Source organism: Chiloscyllium plagiosum, unplaced genomic scaffold (assembly GCF_037043375.1).
Source record: "Chiloscyllium plagiosum isolate Xiang-an unplaced genomic scaffold, Cpla_swu_hap1 HiC_scaffold_32, whole genome shotgun sequence".
Lineage (NCBI taxonomy): Eukaryota > Metazoa > Chordata > Chondrichthyes > Orectolobiformes > Hemiscylliidae > Chiloscyllium > Chiloscyllium plagiosum.
The window spans coordinates 29,389,779-29,404,387 of NW_028270170.1; the positions used below are offsets into that span (position 1 = coordinate 29,389,779).

General features: G+C 69.9%; 1 protein-coding gene across 8 annotated transcripts in view; it reads right to left on the reverse strand.

The window, feature by feature from the left end:
- The window catches only part of ubtf (upstream binding transcription factor), a 77,453-nt gene that overhangs the window by 57,465 nt on the left and 5,379 nt on the right, over positions 1–14,609 (reverse strand). For all 8 annotated transcript variants that reach the window (XM_043675181.2, XM_043675183.2, XM_087977883.1 and 5 more), the window contains exon 2: positions 1,727–1,817. In XM_043675181.2, the coding sequence (XP_043531116.1) occupies positions 1,727–1,781 (55 nt within the window). In that variant the 5' untranslated portion in view covers positions 1,782–1,817. The remainder of the gene's footprint in view (positions 1–1,726; positions 1,818–14,609) is intronic.

Genomic DNA, 14,609 nt, shown 5'->3' on the forward strand with positions numbered 1-14,609 from the left:
AATATTACTGTTACTTTATCTGCAAACTCTGAGCTAATATTTTGTGCATGACTTAACACCTCTCATTTTCACTTAACTGGTGTGTTGATGGTGATGTTATGTAGAAAACATCTGCGCTGCAATCAGGATGATATAAATGAACTTGACGCACAAGATCAACACTAAATCATGAGAAGCTCATAATACCTGTCTTCTTACTGGAGGCTCAAACTTCCAGCTTGCTGCTTTCTTCCTCAGGATCAAAAAGATTGGGAATTATTACCTTTGGAATTAACATAGTTTCAAGATACCATGGCCACCACTGGAACACTGGAATCAATGCAACCCAGCAGAAATCAGTGTGCTGGGACACTTCTGGATTTGAATTAGTTAATGGCCTACATATTTATGGCCCATGACTCTTGGCTTAAGAAAATCTATGTCTAAACTCAATCCAAATAAGCTAATGTGTCTCAACATAGAGAAAGTGGAGTCCGATTCAACTAAACAGGATATCTAATATATGGATTCCTCACGAGCTTGGCTTGAGGCTCATAGGCAAAAAAGTGCTTTTTAATTCATGGATAGTAAAACAGAATGTTCTCAATCTCATCGGTCAATGTAAAGTATAGCTAAAAATGTGCTTTGTACTCTATCCATTCCAGAAGTAACATATTCCTTGTATTCTATTCCTTACTTGACCTGAACAGTACTATCTTGTGAAAGGAGGACTTGGGATACAAGCACTAATTGTGGGATGTTGTAAATTTTTTTTGCCCAAATGCCTATAATGAAATATGTAGCACATTTTGGAATACAATTCATATATTGAAAAAAGCTGTTAAATAAAATATGAACAATTATGCTTATCAGTTAGGAACCAACTACTACAGGCCCTTTTGAAATAGGGTGTAAGCTGATTAAACTTGGAGAATGATGAAATTGGAGGCGGTCTGACCAAAAGGTCACCCCCCCCCCCCCAAAAGAACCCTTGAAAATCTTTGAAGCAGAAATCAACAAAAATGTTTAAAGGCTTACAAAATCTCAAAATGTTCCTTGTAAGGATAACCAGTTAGCATCTGGATGAGCAGTAATTTTATAAATTGCTGCAGGTGCTACGGTCAGATGGTATTTCTGGGGGAAAGAGAAGACAGTCACCATTTCAGCTCTAAACTTTCATCAGGACAACTTGCACTCTTTCTTTTTCAGGTTTCCAGCACCCAGTATGTCATTAGAGAATCACTTGTGCTTTAACTATGTAATAACATAGCACAAAGTGTTACTAGTAGTATTAGTAATAGGACTGCAGCCAATTTAACAAATATCTGGAACATAAATAGTGCTTGATATAATTCCTATTGTCCTAGCTAAATACAAAATGATTAATAAATTCCTTCCATCATTTTAGATATAAAGATCACAGCTGTTAATGCCATTTTTGACCAATTCTGTAAATATTTCCACTTGATATTGCAAATCAAGTCTTTGCCAAGGCCACAAAATGCAGCTGCTATACACAGGTACTTTCAGCTCATTACATTTATGAATATTGCTTTATTGATGACTTGGTGATTTGGTGTGCAAAGATAAATTTCACATGAATTGTCCAAATACTACCATTCTGTGTATGAAATAGGCAGTGGCAGACATCAGTACCATTTAATTTGTATGCAGCTAAGAATTTATTGGGAGAAAATAAAGATTCCCTGGGGTCTTCAGATCATAACATACACTCCTGTGTGCTCACCTTCTTTTGCATCACTCAGCTCGACAGTGGCAGACATGGTTGTCTCCCCGTTCATGCTGCTCCACACTCTTCACAGGTTCAACTCAACTACCTGATGGAGCAGATGAGACCAAGGTCAGACAGAGGAGCTGAGCTGAAGTAAACATGCACTCGCCCCCACCCCCCTTACAAGTTATGTCTCTCTGCGGCATGCCACTCGAGTCTAACACCGTCCCCGACCCCTTCCTTCCGGGGGGGGGGGGGGGGGGGAGTCACGGGGGGGGGGGGGGGGGGGGGGGGGGAGTCACGGGGGGGGGGGGGGTCACGGGGGGGGGGGGGGGGGGGGAGTCACGGGGGAGGGGGAGGGGAAGTCACGGGGGAGGGGGAGGGGAAGTCACGGGGGAGGGGGAGGGGAAGTCACGGGGGAGGGGGAGGGGAAGTCACGGGGGAGGGGGAGGGGGAGGGGAAGTCACGGGGGAGGGGGAGGGGGAGGGGAAGTCACGGGGGAGGGGGAGGGGGAGGGGAAGTCACGGGGGAGGGGGAGGGGAAGTCACGGGGGAGGGGGAGGGGAAGTCACGGGGGAGGGGGAGGGGAAGTCACGGGGGGGGGAGGGGAAGTCACGGGGGGGGAGGGGAAGTCACGGGGGAGGGGGAGGGGAAGTCACGGGGGAGGGGGAGGGGAAGTCACGGGGGAGGGGGAGGGGAAGTCACGGGGAGGGGGAGGGGAAGTCACGGGGGAGGGGGAGGGGAAGTCACGGGGGAGGGGGAGGGGAAGTCACGGGGGAGGGGGAGGGGAAGTCACGGGGGAGGGGGAGGGGAAGTCACGGGGGAGGGGGAGGGGAAGTCACGGGGGAGGGGGAGGGGAAGTCACGGGGGAGGGGGAGGGGAAGTCACGGGGGAGGGGGAGGGGAAGTCACGGGGGAGGGGGAGGGGAAGTCACGGGGGAGGGGGAGGGGAAGTCACGGGGGAGGGGGAGGGGAAGTCACGGGGGAGGGGGAGGGGAAGTCACGGGGGAGGGGGAGGGGAAGTCACGGGGGAGGGGGAGGGGAAGTCACGGGGGAGGGGGAGGGGAAGTCACGGGGGAGGGGGAGGGGAAGTCACGGGGGAGGGGGAGGGGAAGTCACGGGGGAGGGGGAGGGGAAGTCACGGGGGAGGGGGAGGGGAAGTCACGGGGGAGGGGGAGGGGAAGTCACGGGGGAGGGGGAGGGGAAGTCACGGGGGAGGGGGAGGGGAAGTCACGGGGGAGGGGGAGGGGAAGTCACGGGGGAGGGGGAGGGGAAGTCACGGGGGAGGGGGAGGGGAAGTCACGGGGGAGGGGGAGGGGAAGTCACGGGGGAGGGGGAGGGGAAGTCACGGGGGAGGGGGAGGGGAAGTCACGGGGAGGGGGAGGGGAAGTCACGGGGAGGGGGAGGGGGAGGGGAAGTCACGGGGAGGGGGAGGGGGAGGGGAAGTCACGGGGAGGGGGAGGGGGAGGGGAAGTCACGGGGAGGGGGAGGGAGAGGGGGAGGGGAAGTCACGGGGAGGGAGAGGGGGAGGGGAAGTCACGGGGAGGGGGAGGGGGAGGGGAAGTCACGGGGAGGGGAAGTCACGGGGAGGGGGAGGGGGAGGGGAAGTCACGGGGAGGGGGAGGGGAAGTCACGGGGAGGGGGAGGGGGAGGGGAAGTCACGGGGAGGGGGAGGGGGAGGGGAAGTCACGGGGAGGGGGAGGGGAAGTCACGGGGAGGGGGAGGGGAAGTCACGGGGAGGGGGAGGGGAAGTCACGGGGAGGGGGAGGGGAAGTCACGGGGAGGGGGAGGGGGAGGGGAAGTCACGGGGAGGGGGAGGGGGAGGGGAAGTCACGGGGAGGGGGAGGGGGAGGGGAAGTCACGGGGAGGGGGAGGGGGAGGGGAAGTCACGGGGAGGGGGAGGGGGAGGGGAAGTCACGGGGAGGGGGAGGGGGAGGGGAAGTCACGGGGAGGGGAAGGGGGAGGGGAAGTCACGGGGAGGGGGAGGGGAAGGGGAAGTCACGGGGAGGGGGAGGGGAAGGGGAAGTCACGGGGAGGGGGAGGGGGAGAGGGAGGGGGAGGGGAAGTCACGGGGAGGGGGAGGGGAAGTCACGGGGGGGAGGGGGAGGGGAAGTCACGGGGGGGAGGGGGAGGGGAAGTCACGGGGGGGAGGGGGAGGGGAAGTCGCGGGGGGGAGGGGGAGGGGAAGTCACGGGGGGGAGGGGGAGGGGAAGTCACGGGGGGGAGGGGGAGGGGAAGTCACGGGGGGGAGGGGGAGGGGAAGTCACGGGGGGGGAGGGGGAGGGGAAGTCACGGGGGGGGAGGGGGAGGGGAAGTCACGGGGGGGGGAGGGGGAGGGGAAGTCACGGGGGGGAGGGGGAGGGGAAGTCACGGGGGGGAGGGGGAGGGGAAGTCACGGGGGGGAGGGGGAGGGGAAGTCACGGGGGGGAGGGGGAGGGGAAGTCACGGGGGGGGAGGGGGAGGGGAAGTCACGGGGGGGAGGGGGAGGGGAAGTCACGGGGGGGGGGGGGGGAGGGGGAGGGGAAGTCACGGGGGGGGGGGAGGGGGAGGGGAAGTCACGGGGGGGAGGGGGAGGGGAAGTCACGGGGGGGGGAGGGGGAGGGGAAGTCACGGGGGGGGGAGGGGGAGGGGAAGTCACGGGGGGGGAGGGGGAGGGGAAGTCACGGGGGGGGGAGGGGGAGGGGAAGTCACGGGGGGGGGAGGGGGAGGGGAAGTCACGGGGGGGGGAGGGGGAGGGGAAGTCACGGGGGGGGAGGGGGAGGGGAAGTCACGGGGGGGGGGAGGGGGAGGGGAAGTCACGGGGGGGGAGGGGGAGGGGGAGGGGAAGTCACGTGGGGGGAGGGGGAGGGGAAGTCACGGGGGGGGAGGGGGAGGGGAAGCCACGGGGGGGGAGGGGGAGGGGAAGTCACGGGGGGGGGGGGGGGGGGGGGGGGGGAGGGGGAGGGGAAGTCACGGGGGGGGGAAGGGGAGGGGAAGTCACGGGGGGGAGGGGGAGGGGAAGTCACGGGGGGGGAGGGGGAGGGGAAGTCACGGGGGGGAGGGGGAGGGGAAGTCACGGGGGGGAGGGGGAGGGGAAGTCACGGGGGGGGGAGGGGAGGGGAAGTCACGGGGGGGGGGGAGGGGAGGGGAAGTCACGGGGGGGAGGGGAGGGGAAGTCACGGGGGGGGAGGGGAGGGGAAGTCACGGGGGGGAGGGGAGGGGAAGTCACGGGGGGGGAGGGGAGGGGAAGTCACGGGGGGGGGAGGGGAGGGGAAGTCACGGGGGGGGAGGGGAGGGGAAGTCACGGGGGGGAGGGGAAGGGAAGTCACGGGGGGGAGGGGAGGGGAAGTCACGGGGGGGAGGGGAGGGGAAGTCACGGGGGGGAGGGGAGGGGAAGTCACGGGGGGGAGGGGAGGGGAAGTCACGGGGGGGGGAGGGGAAGTCACGGGGGGGGGGAGGGGAAGTCACGCGGGGGGGGAGGGGAAGTCACACGGGGGGGGGAGGGGAAGTCACGGGGGGGGGGGGAAGTCACGGGGGGGGGGGGGGGAAGTCACGGGGGGGGGGAGGGGAAGTCACGGGGGGGGGAGGGGAAGTCACGGGGGGGGGGAGGGGAAGTCACGGGGGGGGAGGGGAAGTCACGGGGGGGGGAGGGGAAGTCACGGGGGGGGGGAGGGGAAGTCACGGGGGGGGGAGGGGAAGTCACGGGGGGGGGGGAGGGGAAGTCAAGGGGGGGGGAGGGGAAGTCAAGGGGGGGGGAGGGGAAGTCAAGGGGGGGGGGGAGGGGAAGTCAAGGGGGGGGGAGGGGAAGTCAAGGGGGGGGGAGTGGAAGTCAAGGGGGGGGGGAGGGGAAGTCAAGGGGGGGGGAGGGGAAGTCAAGGGGGGGGAGGGGAAGTCAAGGGGGGGGGAGGGGAAGTCAAGGGGGGGGGAGGGGAAGTCAAGGGGGGGGGAGGGGAAGTCAAGGGGGGGGGAGGGGAAGTCAAGGGGGGGGGAGGGGAAGTCAAGGGGGGGGGAGGGGAAGTCAAGGGGGGGGAGGGGAAGTCACGGGGGGGAGGGGAAGTCACGGGGTCACGGGGGGGAGGGGAAGTCACGGGGGGGAGGGGAAGGGAAGTCACGGGGGGGAGGGGAGGGGAAGTCACGGGGGGGAGGGGAGGGGAAGTCACGGGGGGGAGGGGAGGGGAAGTCACGGGGGGGAGGGGAGGGGAAGTCACGGGGGGGAGGGGAGGGGAAGTCACGGGGGGGAGGGGAGGGGAAGTCACGGGGGGGAGGGGAGGGGAAGTCACGGGGGGGAGGGGAGGGGAAGTCACGGGGGGGAGGGGAGGGGAAGTCACGGGGGGGAGGAGGGGAAGTCACGGGGGGGAGGAGGGGAAGTCACGGGGGGGAGGGGGGGGGAGAGGAGGGGAAGTCACGGGGGGGAGGGGGGGGGAGAGGAGGGGAAGTCACGGGGGGGAGGGGGGGGGAGAGGAGGGGAAGTCACGGGGGGGGAGGGGAGGGGAAGTCACGGGGGGGGGAGGGGAAGTCACGGGGGGGAGGGGGGGGGAGAGGAGGGGAAGTCACGGGGGGGAGGGGGGGGAGAGGAGGGGAAGTCACGGGGGGGAGGGGGGGGGAGGGGAGGGGAAGTCACGGGGGGGGAGGGGAAGTCACGGGGGGGGGGAGGGGAAGTCACGGGGGGGGGAGGGGAAGTCACGGGGGGGGGAGGGGAAGTCACGGGGGGGGGAGGGGAAGTCACGGGGGGGGGGAGGGGAAGTCACGGGGGGGGGAGGGGAAGTCACGGGGGGGGGGAGGGGAAGTCACGGGGGGGGGAGGGGAAGTCACGGGGGGGGGGAGGGGAAGTCACGGGGGGGGGGGGGAGGGGAAGTCACGGGGGGGGGGGGAGGGGAAGTCACGGGGGGGGGGGGAGGGGAAGTCACGGGGGGGGGGGAGGGGAAGTCACGGGGGGGGGGAGGGGAAGTCACGGGGGGGGGAGGGGAAGTCACGGGGGGGGGGGGGAGGGGAAGTCACGGGGGGGGGAGGGGAAGTCACGGGGGGGGGGGAGAGGGGAAGTCACGGGGGGGGGGAGGGGAAGTCACGGGGGGGGGAGGGGAAGTCACGGGGGGGGAGGGGAAGTCACGGGGGGGGGAGGGGAAGTCACGGGGGGGGGAGGGTAAGTCACGGGGGGGGAGGGGAGGGGAAGTCACGGGGGGGGAGGGGAGGGGCATTCACGGGGGGGGAGGGGAGGGGAAGTCACGGGGGGGGAGGGGAGGGGAAGTCACGGGGGGGGAGGGGAGGGGAAGTCACGGGGGGGGAGGGGAGGGGAAGTCACGGGGGGGGAGGGGAGGGGAAGTCACGGGGGGGGAGGGGAGGGGAAGTCACGGGGGGGAGGGGAGGGGAAGTCACGGGGGGGGAGGGGAGGGGAAGTCACGGGGGGGAGGGGGAGGGGAGGGGAAGTCACGGGGGGGAGGGGAGGGGAGGGGAAGTCACGGGGGGGGGAGGGGAGGGGAGGGGAAGTCACGGGGGGGGGGAGGGGAAGTCACGGGGGGGAGGGGAAGTCACGGGGGGGGGAGGGGAAGTCACGGGGGGGGGAGGGGAAGTCACGGGGGGGGAGGGGAAGTCACGGGGGGGGGGAGGGGAAGTCACGGGGGGGGGGAGGGGAAGTCACGGGGGGGGGAGGGGAAGTCACGGGGGGGGGGGAGGGGAAGTCACGGGGGGGGAGGGGAAGTCACGGGGGGGGAGGGGAAGTCACGGGGGGGGAGGGGAAGTCACGGGGGGGGAGGGGAAGTCACGGGGGGGAGGGGAAGTCACGGGGGGGGAGGGGAAGTCACGGGGGGGGGAGGGGAAGTCACGGGGGGGGGAGGGGAAGTCACGGGGGGGGGGAGGGGAAGTCACGGGGGAGGGGAAGTCACGGGGGAGGGGGAGGGGAAGTCACGGGGGAGGGGGAGGGGAAGTCACGGGGGAGGGGGAGGGGAAGTCACGGGGGAGGGGGAGGGGAAGTCACGGGGGAGGGGGAGGGGAAGTCACGGGGGAGGGGGAGGGGAAGTCACGGGGGAGGGGGAGGGGAAGTCACGGGGGAGGGGGAGGGGAAGTCACGGGGGAGGGGGAGGGGAAGTCACGGGGGAGGGGGAGGGGAAGTCACGGGGGAGGGGGAGGGGAAGTCACGGGGGAGGGGGAGGGGAAGTCACGGGGGAGGGGGAGGGGAAGTCACGGGGGAGGGGGAGGGGAAGTCACGGGGGAGGGGAAGTCACGGGGGAGGGGGAGGGGAAGTCACGGGGGAGGGGGAGGGGAAGTCACGGGGGGGGAGGGGAGGGGAAGTCACGGGGGGGGGGAGGGGAGGGGAAGTCACGGGGGGGGGAGGGGAGGGGAAGTCACGGGGGGGGAGGGGAGGGGAAGTCACGGGGGGGGGAGGGGAGGGGAAGTCACGGGGGGGGGGGAGGGGAGGGGAAGTCACGGGGGGGGGAGGGGAGGGGAAGTCACGGGGGGGGGAGGGGAGGGGAAGTCACGGGGGGGGGGAGGGGAGGGGAAGTCACGGGGGAGGGGAGGGGAGGGGAAGTCACGGGGGGGGAGGGGAGGGGAAGTCACGGGGGGGGAGGGGAGGGGAAGTCACGGGGGGGGGAGGGGAGGGGAAGTCACGGGGGGGGAGGGGGAGGGGAAGTCACGGGGGGGGAGGGGAGGGGAAGTCACGGGGGGGGAGGGGAGGGGAAGTCACGGGGGGGAGGGGAGGGGAAGTCACGGGGGGGAGGGGAGGGGAAGTCACGGGGGGGAGGGGAGGGGAAGTCACGGGGGGGGAGGGGAGGGGAAGTCACGGGGGGGAGGGGAGGGGAAGTCACGGGGGGAGGGGAGGGGAAGTCACGGGGGGAGGGGAGGGGAAGTCACGGGGGGAGGGGAGGGGAGGGGAAGTCACGGGGGGAGGGGAGGGGAGGGGAAGTCACGGGGGGAGGGGAGGGGAGGGGAAGTCACGGGGGGGGGGAGGGGAAGTCACGGGGGGGGAGGGGAGGGGAAGTCACGGGGGGGGAGGGGAGGGGAAGTCACGGGGGGGGAGGGGAGGGGAAGTCACGGGGGGGGAGGGGAGGGGAAGTCACGGGGGGGGAGGGGAAGTCACGGGGGGGGAGGGGAAGTCACGGGGGGGGAGGGGAAGTCACGGGGGGGGAGGGGAAGTCACGGGGGGGGAGGGGAAGTCACGGGGGGGGGAGGGGAAGTCACGGGGGGGGAGGGGAGGGGAAGTCACGGGGGGGGGAGGGGAGGGGAAGTCACGGGGGGGGAGGGGAGGGGAAGTCACGGGGAGGGGAGGGGAAGTCACGGGGGGGGAGGGGAGGGGAAGTCACGGGGGGGGGGAGGGGAGGGGAAGTCACGGGGAGGGGAGGGGAAGTCACGGGGAGGGGAGGGGAAGTCACGGGGGGGAGGGGAGGGGAAGTCACGGGGGGGGGAGGGGAGGGGAAGTCACGGGGGGGGGAGGGGAGGGGAAGTCACGGGGGGGGAGGGGAGGGGAAGTCACGGGGGGGGAGGGGAGGGGAAGTCACGGGGGGGGAGGGGAGGGGAAGTCACGGGGGGGAGGGGAGGGGAAGTCACGGGGGGGGAGGGGAGGGGAAGTCACGGGGGGGGAGGGGAAGTCACGGGGGGAGGGGAGGGGAAGTCACGGGGGGAGGGGAGGGGAAGTCACGGGGGGGGGGAGGGGAGGTGAAGTCACGGGGGGGGGAGGGGAGGGGAAATCACGGGGGGGAGGGGAGGGGAAGTCACGGGGGGGAGGGGAGGGGAGGGGAAGTCACGGGGGGGAGGGGAGGGGAGGGGAGGGGAAGTCACGGGGGGGGGGGGAGGGGAAGTCACGGGGGGGGAGGGGAGGGGAAGTCACGGGGGGGGAGGGGAGGGGGAAGTCACGGGGGGGGAGGGGAGGGGAAGTCACGGGGGGGGAGGGGAGGGGAAGTCACGGGGGGGGAGGGGAAGTCACGGGGGGGGAGGGGAAGTCACGGGGGGGGAGGGGAAGTCACGGGGGGGGGAGGGGAAGTCACGGGGGGGAGGGGAAGTCACGGGGGGGGGAGGGGAAGTCACGGGGGGGGAAGTCACGGGGGGGAGGAAGTCACGGGGGGGGAGGAAGTCACGGGGGGGGGGAAGTCACGGGGGGGGGGGAAGTCACGGGGGGGGGAAGTCACGGGGGGGGGGAAGTCACGGGGGGGGGGGAAGTCACGGTGGGGGGGGGGGAAGTCACGGTGGGGGGGGAAGTCACGGGGGGGGGAGAAGTCACGGGGGGGGGGGGAAGTCACGGGGGGGGGGGAAGTCACGGGGGGGGGGAAGTCACGGGGGGGGAAGTCACGGGAAGGGGAAGTCACGGGAAGGGGAAGTCACGGGAAGGGGAAGTCACGGGAAGGGGAAGTCACGGGGGGGGGGAAAGTCACGGGGGGGGGAAGTCACGGGGGGGGAAGTCACGGGGGGGGGAAGTCACGGGGGGGGGGAAGTCACGGGGGGGGGGGAAGTCACGGGGGGGGGGGAAGTCACGGGTGGGGGAGGGGAAGTCACGGGGGGGGAGGGGAAGTCACGGGGGGGGAGGGGAAGTCACGGGGGGGGAGGGGAAGTCACGGGGGGGGAGGGGAAGTCACGGGGGGGAGGGGAAGTCACGGGGGGGGAGGGGAAGTCACGGGGGGGGGAGGGGAAGTCACGGGGGGGGAGGGGAAGTCACGGGGGGGGAGGGGAAGTCACGGGGGGGAGGGGAAGTCACGGGGGGGGAGGGGAAGTCACGGGGGGGAGGGGAGGGGAAGTCACGGGGGGGGGGGAGGGGAGGGGAAGTCACGGGGGGGAGAGGGGAAGTCACGGGGGGGGAGGGGAAGTCACGGGGGGGGAGTGGAAGTCACGGGGGGGGGGAAGTCACGGGGGGGGAGGGGAAGTCACGAGGGGGGGAGGGGAAGTCACGAGGGGGGGAGGGGAAGTCACGAGGGGGGGAGGGGAAGTCACGAGGGGGGGAGGGGAAGTCACGAGGGGGGGAGGGGAAGTCACGAGGGGGGGGGAGGGGAAGTCACGAGGGGGTGGAGGGGAAGTCACGAGGGGGGGGGAGGGGTAGTCACGGGGGGGGGGAGGGGAAGTCACCGGGGGGGGGGGGAGGGGAAGTCACCGGGGGGGGGGGAGGAGGGGAAGTCACCGGGGGGGGGAGGGGAAGTCACCGGGGGGGGGGGGGGGGGGGGGAAGTCACCGGGGGGGGGGAGGGGAAGTCACCGGGGGGGGGGGAGGGGAAGTCACCGGGGGGGGGGAGGGGAAGTCGGGCGGGGGGGGGGGAGAGGGGAAGTCGGGCGGGGGGGGGGGAGGGGAAGTCGGGCGGGGGGGGGGAGGGGAAGTCGGGGGGGGGGGAGGGAGAAGGGGAAGTCGGGGGGGGGGGGGGAAGTCGGGGGGGGGGAGGGGACGTCACGGGGGGAGGGGACGTCACGGGGGGAAAGGGAGAAACAGTCGGGGGAGGGGGGGAAGGGTGAAAGAGTGGGGGGAGGGGGAAGTGAGAAACTGGGGAGGAGGGGAGAAACAGAGGGGGGGGGAAGTGAGAAACAGGGGAGGAGGGGCGAAACAGAGGGGGGAGGGGCGAAACAGAGGGGGGAGGGGCGAAACAGAGGGGGGAGGGGCGAAACAGAGGGGGGAGGGGCGAAACAGAGGGGGGAGGGGCGAAACAGAGGGGGGAGCGGGGGAGGGGAGAACCGGGGGGAGCGGGGGAGGGGAGAACCGGGGGGAGGGGGGGAGCGGGGGAGGGGAGAACCGGGGGGAGCGGGGGAGGGGAGAACCGGGGGGAGCGGGGGAGGGGAGAACCGGGGGGAGCGGGGGAGGGGAGAACCGGGGGGAGCGGGGGAGGGGAGAACCGGGGGGAGCGGGGGAGGGGAGAACCGGGGGGAGCGGGGGGGGGGAGCGGGGGAGAACCGGGGGGAGCAGGGGAGGGGAGAACCGGGGAGGGGAGAACCGGGGAGGGGAGAACCGGGGGGAGCGGGGGAGGGGAGAACCGGGGGGAGCGGGGGAGGGGAGAACCGGGGGAGGGGAGAACCGGGGGAGGGGAGAACGGGGGGAGGGGAGAACGGGGGAGGGGAGAACCGGGGGAGGGGAGAACCGGGGGAGGGGAGAACCGGGGGAGGGGAGAACCGGGGGAGGGGAGAACCGGGGAGGGGAGAACCGGGGGAGGGGAGAACCGGGGGAGGGGAGAACCGGGGGAGGGGAGAACCGGGGGAGGGGAGAACCGGGGGGAGCGGGGGGGGGGAGCGGGGGAGGGGAGAACCGGGGGGGAGCGGGGGAGGGGAGAACCGGGGGGAGCGGGGGAGGGGAGAACCGGGGAGGGGAGAACCGGGGGGAGCGGGGGAGGGGAGAACCGGGGGGAGCGGGGGAGGGGAGAACCGGGGGGAGCGGGGGAGGGGAGAACGAAGAACCAGTGGGAGGGAGAAACGGGGGGGGGAGAGGGAGAAACGGGGGGGGAGGGAGAAACAGAGGGGGGGAGGGGAGAAACAGAGGGGGGGAGGGGAGAAACAGAGGGGGGAGGGGAGAAACAGAGGGGGGGAGGGGAGAAACAGAGGGGGGGAGGGGAGAAACAGAGGGGGGGGAGGGGGAGAAACAGAGGGGGGGGAGGGGAGAAACAGAGGGGGGGGGAGGGGAGAAACGGGGGTGGGGGGAGGGGAGAAACGGGGGTGGGGGGAGGGGAGAAACGGGGGTGGGGGGAGGGGAGAAACGGGGGTGGGGGGAGGGGAGAAACGGGGGGGAGGGGGAGAAACAGAGGGGGGGGAGGGGAGAAACGGGGGTGGGGGGAGAAACGGGGGTGGGGGGAGGGGAGAAATGGGGGTGGGGGGAGGGGAGAAACGGGGGTGGGGGAGGGGAGAAACGGGGGTGGGGGAGGGGAGAAACGGGGGTGGGGGAGGGGAGAAACGGGGGTGGGGGAGGGGAGAAACGGGGGTGGGGGGAGGGGAGAAACAGAGGGGGGAGGGGAGAAGGGAGAAACAGAGGGGGGGAAGGGAGAAACAGAGGGGGGGAAGGGAGAAACAGAGGGGGGGAGGGGAGAAACGGGGGTGGGGGAGGGGAGAAACGGGGGTGGGGGAGGGGAGAAACGGGGGTGGGGGAGGGGAGAAACGGGGGTGGGGGGAGGGGAGAAACAGAGGGGGGAGGGGAGAAGGGAGAAACAGAGGGGGGGAGGGGAGAAACAGAGGGGGGGAGGGGAGAAACGGGGGGGGAGGGGAGAAACAGAGGGGGGGAGGGGAGAAACAGAGGGGGGAGGGGAGAAACAGAGGGGGGGGGAGGGGAGAAACAGAGGGGGGGAGGGGAGAAACAGAGGGGGGGAGGGGAGAAACAGAGGGGGGGAGGGGAGAAACAGAGGGGGGGAGGGGAGAAACAGAGGGGGGGAGGGGAGAAACAGAGGGGGGGGAGGGGAGAAACAGAGGGGGGGGAGGGGAGAAACAGAGGGGGGGGAGGGGAGAAACAGAGGGGGGGGAGGGGAGAAACAGAGGGGGGGGAGGGGAGAAACAGAGGGGGGGGAGGGGAGAAACAGAGGGGGGGGAGGGGAGAAACAGAGGGGGGGGGAGGGGAGAAACAGAGGGGGGGGAGGGGAGAAACAGAGGGGGGGAGGGGAAGTCACGAGGGGGGGGGAGGGGAAGTCACGAGGGGGTGGAGGGGAAGTCACGAGGGGGGGGAGGGGTAGTCACGGGGGGGGGGGGAGGGGAAGTCACCGGGGGGGGGGGAGGGGAAGTCACCGGGGGGGGGGAGGAGGGGAAGTCACCGGGGGGGGGAGGGGAAGTCACCGGGGGGGGGGGGGGGGGGGGGGGGGAGTCACCGGGGGGGGGGAGGGGAAGTCACCGGGGGGGGGGGGGAGGGGAAGTCACCGGGGGGGGGGGAGGGGAAGTCGGGCGGGGGGGGGGGAGGGGAAGTCGGGCGGGGGGGGGGGAGGGAAGTCGGGCGGGGGGGGGGGAGGGGAAGTCGGGGGGGGGGGAGGGAGAAGGGGAAGTCGGGGGGGGGGGGGGAAGTCGGGGGGGGGGAGGGGACGTCACGGGGGGAGGGGACGTCACGGGGGGAAAGGGAGAAACAGTCGGGGGAGGGGGGAAGGGTGAAAGAGTGGGGGGAGGGGGAAGTGAGAAACTGGGGAGGAGGGGAGAAACAGAGGGGGGGGGAAGTGAGAAACAGGGGAGGAGGGGCGAAACAGAGGGGGGAGGGGCGAAACAGAGGGGGAGGGGCGAAACAGAGGGGGGAGGGGCGAAACAGAGGGGGGAGGGGCGAAACAGAGGTGGGAGGGGCGAAACAGAGGGGGGAGGGGCGAAACAGAGGGGGGAGGGGCGAAACAGAGGGGGGAGCGGGGGAGGGGAGAACCGGGGGGAGCGGGGGAGGGGAGAACCGGGGGGAGGGGGGGAGCGGGGGAGGGGAGAACCGGGGGAGCGGGGGAGGGGAGAACCGGGGGGAGCGGGGGAGGGGAGAACCGGGGGGTGCGGGGGAGGGGAGAACCGGGGGAGCGGGGGAGGGGAGAACCGGGGGGAGCGGGGGAGGGGAGAACCGGGGGAGCGGGGGAGGGGAGAACCGGGGGAGCGGGGGGGGGAGCGGGGGAGAACCGGGGGAGCAGGGGAGGGGAGAACCGGGGAGGGGAGAACCGGGGAGGGGAGAACCGGGGGGAGCGGGGAGGGGAGAACCGGGGGAGCGGGGGAGGGGAGAACCGGGGGAGGGGAGAACGGGGAGGGGAGAACCGGGGGAGGGGAGAACCGGGGGAGGGGAGAACCGGGGGAGGGGAGAACCGGGGAGGGGAGAACCGGGGGAGGGGAGAACCGGGGGAGGGGAGAAACAGAGGGGGGGAGGGGAGAAACAGAGGGGGGGAGGGGAGAAACAGAGGGGGGGAGGGGAGAAACAGAGGGGGGGAGGGGAGAAACAGAGGGGGGGGAGGGGAGAAACAGAGGGGGGGAGGGGAGAAACAGAGGGGGGGAGGGGAGAAACAGAGGGGGGGGAGGGGAGAAACAGGGGGGGGGGAGGGGA